At 34.3% G+C, this 10,318-nt stretch overlaps 1 protein-coding gene across 1 annotated transcript; it reads left to right on the plus strand.

The window, feature by feature from the left end:
- Window positions 1-5,253: 5,253 nt before the first annotated feature.
- Window positions 5,254-7,061, plus strand: LOC136027703 (uncharacterized). Its single transcript, XM_065705155.1, has 2 exons — window positions 5,254-5,297; window positions 6,704-7,061. The coding sequence occupies exons 1-2, from the start codon at window positions 5,254-5,256 to the stop codon at window positions 7,059-7,061; spliced, it is 402 nt and encodes a 133-aa protein (XP_065561227.1).
- Window positions 7,062-10,318: the final 3,257 nt, after the last annotated feature.

Consider the following 10,318-nt stretch of genomic DNA (forward strand, 5'->3'; position numbering starts at 1 on the left):
TTTTTTTGCCTGGGCCGCTGCACTGGGTGGTCTTATTTCTTTCGATTCCTTGAACTTATCTGCGTCTGATTCACTGTCCGTATCTGAGGAACTAGTACTTGTAGACTTAGTATCTGGTTCTCTTGAAGTAGAAGCTTGAGATTTAGGCGTCGTTTGTGCTTCGTAAATTTCTTCTCCTCGCGAAGTAGAGGGCTTACTAATTGATTCGTCCTGTTGATTTCTGGGCTCGGGAGAATTGAAGGATTCTTGGGAGCTTTGGGAGGATTCAAATGTCTTCTTGGGGTGCCTCCATTGCTTGAAAGCCATATCTTCCGGGGGGTGGGGAATTGTTTACATTAAGGTTTCCTTCCAAGATACCCAGTCCTTTGGTTTTGCCTTTGAGACGGTTATATCGTGATATTGTTGTTCATCAGTAGCTGGATTTATATAAAATATACTCTGTCTAGTCTTAATTGGGTAATTAATTATATCCATTGCTTCTCTTAATGTTTATTTTTGGGGCTGTTTGTCCCTTTGTGACTCTATGTCCCCAGGAGTCTGTATAGCCTTATTTAATTCATCGTGTAACGATAAAGGTCTGTCTATTGGTGAAATAGGGTTCAACAAATTGTCGGGGAAACGTTTTGGGGGGTAAGGGGTTGAAATTTTATCTGGAAAAAATTGTGACTTTGGAGAAATCGTATAGTCCAATCCTTCTGACTCCTCACTGGAAGATGAATCACTATTCCTCCGTCTCCTCGTAACGGGGGTACTTTTTTGGGGGGTAACCATATTTGTCATGGTTAGAAATTCATTAAATTTTTCTTCGTCACTACTGTTTTCAAAATATCCTTGTTTAAAATTAAAAGGTTTAAGCTCACTTAGTCTAGAGCGAGGTGGTTCATTTTCGTCCTCTGAGGTATTTGATGTTGAAGGTTGGGGGGTCCATGTTTCTGTGAATTTTCCCCTTTTTATACGACTACCATGCGTTTTGTAGGTTTTTCCTGTTTTTGGTTTTAATAGTTTAAATGTAACATTATTATCATATCTTTTAATTATTCTTAACGGTCCTAGGTATCGGTCCGAAAGCTTCTTGCCGTCCGATTTGTTTTCATTTTTTAAGTAAACGCAATCTCCTACTTGGAAATCGAGTTTACCTTTGACGTTAGGAATACTTTTTGCCTCTTGCTTCCTTTTTGATTTTTCTATCTCTTGTTTTACAAGTTTATAAGTATTCCCCATTCTATTGATAAATTCCTGTTTATAATCTTGAGAATCATTATAATATTGTCGTGAATCTATAATTTCATTATAGGGGATTCTAAAGTCTCGTCCGAATAATATATAAAATGGGTTATCCCGAATGACATGGGAATAAGCTGTATTAATTACATTTGTTAAATAAGGTAAGGTTTCGTGCCAATCCCTGCAATTTTCTTTCGTATAAATGCTTAAAATATTAGAGAATAGTTTGTGTCTGTTTTCGATTTTCCCACTGGGATAACACTAGTACAATGGAAGTTTGATTTCTTTTATCGCTATCGGTCATTATTTTACATAGTATTTTTTCATCTAAATCGTAACAATAATTATCAATTTCTTTTTTAAAAGATTTCATTTCATCGGGTAGCTCTTTATCATATAAGAAATATTCTATTAGAGCAGCACAAATATTGTCTTTGTTTTGATATATTTTTATATTATTTAAAGATAGTGGGCTGTCTTTATGTTTTTCTTCCATCAAATTATTGGTCTGCATTTTTAAATTTTTATTTTTTGGAGCATGTCTTCCTTTTATCGTGTTAATTTACTCATTTTCATTTTCTAAGGGGGCATTATCTGGAAATCTATTAAGGTAGTCGCATGGGGCGTTTTGTTTTCCTTTGAGATGTTCAAATTCATAATCTAAATCCTGGATTTTCAGAATCCATCTTGCGAGTATTCCCGTTGGCTTTTTGAAAGTCTGTAGGTATTGAAGACTTTTATGATCGGAACGTAGTTTAAATTTTCTTCCTACCAAGTAATGTTTAAAATTTTCTAAATGGTGGATAATCGATAATAATTCAAGTTTTGTCGCAGAATAATTACTTTCTCCAAGTGTAAGAGTACGCGAAGCATATGCTATAACTTTTCTTCCCCGTTTATTATTTGGGAGAGAATCGCCCCAATCCCCTTGGTTGAGGCATCCGTTGTAACAACGAATTGTCCTGTTTGGAAGTCGGGTAAAGATAAGTTCTGAAGTCAAAGCCTTTTTCAAATGATCTAATGAATTTTGAGCTATTTTAGACCACGTAATTTTTTGGGGGTTCCTCCAGTGAGGTCCGTGAGAGGTTTTGCTACTTGTGCGTAATTTCTTATAAATTTTCAAAAGTAGCTCATTAATCCTAAGATTCCTCGTAATTGTTTGAGGGGGTTTTATATTTTTAACAGATTCTATCTTTTCAGGGTCTGGGGAAATTTGTCCTTGTGTTACAACTACTCCTAAAAATTTTAGTTTGGTTTGAAAAAGATTTACTTTTTCTGGTCTACATTTTAAATTGCCTTCTCTAAATTTCTCAAACACTTTTGCTAGGGTTACTAAATGGTCTTCCGTATCTTTGTCCATAGCTATGACGTCATCAACAAAATGAATTATGTTATTTAGGCCTCTTAGTAAATGAAGGAGGGGTCTACACAATGCACTTGAACTGGTTTTTAGTCCAAACGGTACTCTTAAGTATTCATAAGAACCACATTCTGATGTTGAAAAAGCTGTTTTAAAAATATCAGCCTCTGCTATTTTTACTTGATGATAGCCTTGTGTTAAGTCTAGGGAAGTAAATATTTTATTTTTATTTGATATGGAGTCTAGAATTTCGTCTATTTTAGGTAGGGGAAATTTGTCACTAACTACCTGTTTATTTAGGGCTCTATAATCTACCACAAGTCTAAGGTCATTATTTTTTTTCGGGACTAAAATAACGGGGGCAGAGTATGGGCTTATGCTCGGTTTTATGATTCGATTTTTTTCGAGTTCATGTATTTTGTTTATTAGCCATTCCTTATGTTTGTAAGGAATCCGGTGTGGTTGTTTTGCAACTGGCGGCCCTGTAGTTTGTATTGCATGTTCATAAAATGGGATAAGTCCTATGTCGTCTTCAGATGTCGAAAAGACATCTCTATATTCCCATAATAAGTCGCATAATTTTTGTTTTAATGAAACATCGGTTATGTGACTTAGTTCGAATTTTTCAAGAAATTGAGATCTCGTCAGTGGATATTCTTTGTCAACTTGAACATTGATATTATTCACTAAGTTTTTTTCCGAATTTTTCCAAATATTAATATCGGATTCCGATACAATTTGTATCTCTACTAAACATGTACCTTTGCTTAGGGTAATTAGGTCTTTTTCGTGGGTGTTCGTTACCCAAATATAACCTTCACCCTTTTCGTAATTTATAATTTGTTCTTCGCAAACTACATTTTTCGGGATATCTTCCGACGGCGATGCTACCCAAATTTCATTTTTATCATTAACTGGTTCTAACATTTGTGATATTTGGACCCTCTGCATTGATTTAGGGGGAATTTTAGTTTTTTCACTACAAATCCATAATATTTTTAGGATATTATGAGTTTAGGATATTATTTTCTGGTTTTTTTCTGAGAGTTTCTATATTCGCTAGTTTTTTCCATAAATATGAAATTTCTTGAATTTGTTTCTCTCTATACTCCTATGTATAGAGTGTTGCCTATGTTTTCCTTTACCTTGTTTGCTCGTATGTTATTTATCTCTGATTTGGTTTTTGTCGGATATATAAACTTTGAATTTGCTACATCTAATAATATTTTATTGGCTTTTAAAAAGTTAGCGCCTATTATCGCCTCGTATGGAAAATTTTTACAAACTATAAATCGAGTATAGAAATTTCTGTTGTCTTTGCGCAAGGTTAGGTACACAGTGACTTTTACATCCAGGTCATGTCCGGTCACGCTTGATAAATTGGGACAGATATTGCTCATTCGCCGTTTAATATAATTTGATAATTTGTTAAATACGGATGTATTTATCACATTTACGGTTACCCCTGAATCTATAAGGTCTGAGAAATAAATATTTCCTGCATTAAAATTTTCAAATAATGGTAACATATTATTATTATTTGCACTTAAAAATGGAATTATGACTGGAGGGGACCTATAAATTATCTTGCCACCAAATTTTGGTTCTACGAATTTTGGGGGCTTATATCGTTTCCCTGAGGTTCCCAGATGTCAGGTGTAGAACTTTCATTTGTTCTATTTTGGGTTCCTTGATTATTATTTGAGTTGGAGCTATTATATGGCTGTCGTCGGCTGATATAACTTCCTCTTGTATTTCTGTTCCAACTATTACTGGGTTGATTTGTCCTTTCACGATACCCTCCGCGATATTGATACGTATTGCGTTGAAAATTCTGATTTTGAGTGGGGTAATTATTTCTTGTTACAAAGGTGTTCCCTCGATTACCTCTAGGGGCGTACCCACTATAGTTTGTCCCCCTGGACAAACGATTACCCGTTCCCCTAATATTTGGGTGAAAACTATTGTTTTCGAAACAATTACTTGCGATATGTCCTAACCGGTTACAGGTGTAGCACCTTAGTGGTCCATTATTGGCTTGTGCCCCCATTTGATTATTGGGGGCAAAGCGTACTTGTCTTGGAGGTGTGGTGGTTCGAACTTGATTTCGAAATGGTTTTGGCGATGATTCTCTGGAAAAAAAATTGCGGAGAGGGATCTCTTGATTTTATAGTTGTTTTACTTTCTACCGCATCTATAGACAGTTTTTGATGCTGCAGGACTATGGAATCGATTTCCACGGCTGTCTCTATCTCCTGAACTGCCAGTTCTAAGTCGTCGATATTTTTGGAAATTAAGAGACGATATAGTTTTGGGTTGAGTCCCTGTTTAAATGCGTTTAGTATTATTTTTTTGTACAATTCTCCTTCACCTGGACCGTATCGCGCTTCTGTTGCGATTCTAATTTTATTTAAATATTCTCTTACGTTTTGGGTCTGTTTGAATGTTACTAACCCATGTTTTAGTTTGTTCAATGAACTAGTATCGATGAATCTCTTTTGAAAAGCCTGTTGCAATAACTTTATTGAGTTAATTGTCGAGGTGGCTTTTGTTCCTACGGTATTTTCAATTTGTTTTAAAAATGTCAAAGCCTGTCCTTTTAGTCTTAAGAGTAGCATGTTTTTTAATGTTTTTAAGTCAATTTTTGTCATTTCCACAAATTGTCCTAAATGGATGTTAAATTGATCGACATCCGTATCCCCTTCGTAATCAGGTAATGATTTGGCAATTTCTACCGAAGTTGCAATAATTTGTTGCGCTTTCAATAATTCATCTTGTTCCTGAGCCATATTTGTTATTTTAGTTCAGTTTTTCTTTAAAGAATTGTTGAAGGTATTTAGTATATAAAAACTTGGTTTTATAAATACTGTTGGTATTGCATTTTAACTACTAAGGATAATAATTATTTTTGGATCAGGTACACACAAAAAATACATAAGTAGAAATAAGATTATACTGCACTTAAATAATGTAAAATTAAATGCACTTAAAATCAAAAAATAATTTGTGAATAATCATATTTGTCTAGGGTAGCAGGTAGTCATGTTGTCAGGCATATACAGTTCCTTTAGTGTCTTTATTGACGACCGCGCAAATGTTCCGGAGGGGTTTCTCATAAAGTTGTTGGATTGTAGTGTTTCTTATAAATTTAAGTTGGATTGTGACATGGGAGCCTTATAGTTAAGGGATATAGATTGGGAGGGTTCTATTGACCAGTCTCTATAACCTTGGAAACGAAATCATTATCATGATGTTTAGGTCTGCCGAGATGGGCAGATTCCCTTGGGAACGATCCAGTAGACAATGGGAACTATACCTGGTACCTTGACTCAAAGACAAACACAATTATTGACAATAATTTTATTTTCTTACTTCATATACAACTTCAGGTAAAATGCCTCCAATGAAAGATAGCAGTATAATGTGCATCAAAGAGTGACTACAAAAAAACTGAATTGCACTCCTAACTTTTGGTTCACCTTATATATCCCGAATCAACCCGGATTTCTAAATTAAGCACTGGGTAGACTGACCTCAGAAATGTTGCGACACAACGCTTTTTTTGATTATACAACATATGGCCTAAACTCCTCGCAAAGATTAATATAACGAGGGTTTTCACCTTCAGTTTGTTGACCAGACCAGAAATAGAAATCTGGTTTCTAATTGGCTTTATTCAAAAGTTTGAATCTAATTTTGGTAGGCAAAAAAGTATCATTTTTTGCTTGCAGTAAGATTTGTACCAAAGGTAAAAAGTATCATTTTTTGCTTGCTATAAAACTTGTGCCAAAAAAGCACAAATCCTATGAGATAATGAATTTACACTTTAAAATCTTTATATGTATAAGGGATTCTTATCTGGAAACCTTCTAAAGTGAACGAATGAGATATTTCGTTTTGAGTTCTGTGAGGGGGGGGGGGCTGCTGGTCCATATATCACAATCTTACATTGTAGAATATTTTTATATTTTCTCAAAACACACCCAACTATGCTAACAAATATGCTTACTAATTTTAGAGAAATATGCCCTTTATACTGATTAATGATGGTATATTGTACAAACATTTGGCCTATTTAGCAAAACATAATTAAACAGGATTAACTCCTATTCTTTTTAGGTACTTGGGTGAAGGTCATAGTTTGTGTTCCTTATCTACTGCTTTCCGGGTTGGAAAGTCTTCAGCATCAAGCATAATAAAAGACACTTTGTGTGCAATTGTTGAAGTCCTGGAAGCAAAATACCTGAAATTCCCGACCAAAGAAGATTTTATCAAGATTAGTGAAGGTTTTTGGACTAGATGGAATTTTCCAAACTGTGTTGGATCAATTGATGGCAAACATATAGAGATCCAGGCACCATACAAAAGTGGATCAGAGTTCTATAATTATAAAAACTATTTCTTAGTGGTACTCTTCGCAGTATATCATGCACACTACCGTTTTATCTATGTTGACATTGGAAGCTATGGAAGTTAGGGTGATGCTGGCATATATGCCTCTTCAACATTTGGAAAAGCACTGAATGAGAATAAGTTGGACTTACCTGAACCACAGCTCCTTCCTAATATGAACCCACAATCATTTAAGTTTCCATACATGTTGATAGGAGACGAAGCTTTTCCCCTAAATCTAAACATGGCACGTCCTTTTGGAGGTAAGAACCTGTCAGCTATGGAACAAACATACAACTATCGTTTGTCTAGAGCAAGGAGAGTAATAGAGGATGCTTTTGGAATTCTGAGTTCCAAGTGGAGAGTTTTTAGAGCCCCTATACTTTTGAAACCAACCACAGTAAGTACCTTGATCAAAGCTGCATGTTGCTTGCATAACTACCTCATAACAGATGACATTACAACCGGTGTCAGATCATATGCCACAGCAACAGATGTGGACTCTAATGACCTAGAAAACGGATCTTGGAGGGAGGAACGGCCGTTGAGAAATATGAGGGACATTACTAACCGTATCACTTCGAATAGAGCTAGTGAATTAGCTATTAAACAGCGTGAATATCTGGGGAAATACTTCTCTTCTGAGAAAGGACGTGTGCTCTGGCAAGAAGAGCATATAAATAAGGGGTATTTTGATAGTGCTTGACTGATTTTGCTTGTAGCAATACTGCATAATTTTACCCCATTGTGATGAATATTATCCAAAGATTAATGATGATAACAGTGAAAAATATTGACAATGATCACAATTGGCATGAGTTATTAAAGTTACTACCACTTAGCAAACAGTTAACAAAGAAATCTCTTGAGTTTGTGTTTTTGTATTCTGTTTATTTTTATTTCTTTGTTATTTTAAATATGACAAGAAGCTCACAAAGTAGAAATAAAAATTAAACATCTGGAAAATGTTCCATTTCATGTTCATAAAAAATATCATTTTTTTTTTCAATTTCCACTTGTTTTCTCAATGGAAGCGCTCTTAATTTTGCAGAATTCCTAGCTAGAATTTCCTCTTTCCTGCAGAAAATTCTCCCATCATACATGTTTTTTCCTCAGAAATGCATTGATAAGCATCTTATCATTTTGATTATGGATGCAGTTGTTGGCTTGTTGCAAAATCACAAATTTCTGATGATGTAAACATTAACTCGCTTTTCTGAATTTACAACAAATTAGTGCAAACATAAATGCTGAATTTGGTGGTGTCCATTGTAATCCTGAGTAACTTGCAATGTCAAAGATAGTAACATCTTTGTTTTGCTATACTTGACATCTAAAGTTTGTGTTTCCAAGATTTGTCAGGGGTAGTAGCTACAGTAAATTCTTAAATGATTCATAAATGAGGATAGCTTCCCCCTCCTTAATAACTCATTTTTCACCCTGAAGATTTTTTAATATTTTATAAAATTTTCTTAGGGGCTGTTTTCACAAGGATTCAAGTTCAAATAAAATCCTTGTGAAACTAACAAAAGATGGATAAAATTCAGCTTTTGTTCAACTTAGAGATGGGCTTCATAATGCAGCTAAACATGTGGCAAAAAACATAATCCATCTCAGTGATACCTTAACTCATATAGCAAATTTCAAGCAGAACTAACTTAGCCTACTATCAGTACTAGCCTACTAAATTGCTGCCTTTCTGCATAAAAAATGTGCATTTTTATGTATAATGTATTGCTTTTAAAGTCATTAATTCCTGAGAAACCCCTTCCCCAGTTATGCCAGCTTTATGGGCAGTAAAGCCTTTATAAAATAATTCTTTGGGGGTCCTTACCAGTGGCTTTCCTTTCTACTGCAATTACCAATGGGTAAAATATATTGCAGTCATTAAAAATATTTTACCATTGAATTTGCCACAAAAGAAATTTCTAGCTTCAAGAAATTCAATCATGCCCCTGGAACAAGGGATCCTAAGGTAGGTCAAAGTCTTGAAAATGTGCTTCTAGTATAAGTAATTTGTATCTTTCTAAAAATGAAACAAAAACATTTGTGCAGAAAAGAAACAAGACAGATTAATAAACGAAGAAATACCATTGATGCCCATGAAGTGTAAGATAGAAATGAACAAAACTTCAGTTATGCATCTGTTTTCTTTAAACAGACAGGAGGAATAAACCTCCAAGCTTTGACAAATTCAATCTCACTTTTGGAACCAGGTATAAGACTAATTTCCAGGGAATGAAAACAGTAAATCTCTGGCTTTTCTATTGACACAGGCAGTGAAGGGAATAAAAACACATTTATTGTTCTTCCTATTTGTTGAACTTCTCTGTCTGGTCTACAAATTCTGTATTATATTTATTTGATAAAGAAAAAGGCGAAATGTCATAATCTAATTATAAAAATGGGCTACATATTTGCACATTAGGGGCAAATAATTATAATAATAACTATATTGATGCATAGCTTAGTTTTTAGATATGCATTGATGTATACAGTTTTTCTCAATTCCTATTTGGTAGCAATACATGAGGCTTTGAGTTTTACATAATTTTGCTCAATTGCATACTGGTATTGACCCTACTTTCTAATATAGCAAGAAGTTCCTCCCCTAGAACTTAATTGTTTCATTTGATTACTTAAAAAAACAACTTTTTTGCATACTGACCAATGGTCAGCATTGCAAAGCAAGCGATTGCCTGATTTAATGCCTTCAACTAGGAGTGCAATATATGGCTGGAGCTTAATCATTTGATGCTTCCTAAGTTGTTCCTCTAAATTTCTCTAGATAGACTACCCATCATAGCTAAGTGTACTCTGGTTGAGCTTACAGTCATACCATTGATGCTTGTCCCAACCAAACTAAAAAGCAATGTGAGTGCAGTAATAAGATTCCTGCCTTTTATCTGCCTACTTGGTGAAATTTTCACTGAAAAATTTGTCATCATAAATTCAAAACTGGTTCTCTGTTTTGACAAGCAATTGAAAAAGAGAAAAAAAAATGGTGAATAGATGTGATCTATAGAATAAATATCAAATAATAAAAGTTGCATTGTATGAATCAGAAGACAAACAACTTTTGGTTAATATGTGAATAAAACCAAAATACTGAAAGAATATATAGGTTACACAAAAATACAATAAATGGCATTTTCAAAAATGGGTCCTTCTAGGTAGGTCAATAAACTAAAAGTTCACTATATACTTGTATATATTCACTGTATGCTTGTGTATTATTCAGAACACATTCAATAAGTTAAGTTAGGTACTTTAGTGAAACAAACTATGATGCAAAAATCCAGTTTCAAAGCCAAAAAAGAACTAAATTTAGTTTGCAATTCA

Source organism: Artemia franciscana, chromosome 5 (assembly GCF_032884065.1).
Source record: "Artemia franciscana chromosome 5, ASM3288406v1, whole genome shotgun sequence".
Lineage (NCBI taxonomy): Eukaryota > Metazoa > Arthropoda > Branchiopoda > Anostraca > Artemiidae > Artemia > Artemia franciscana.

Excerpts from the sequence above, each read along its gene's own strand:
- LOC136027703 (XM_065705155.1), top strand. The coding sequence starts at position 5,254 with ATGGATGTTAAATTGATCGACATCCGTATCCCCTTCGTAATCAG. Across the intron at positions 5,298-6,703 it reads CGTATCCCCTTCGTAATCAG|GTACTTGGGTGAAGGTCATA; the intron begins GTAATGATTTGG and ends TATTCTTTTTAG.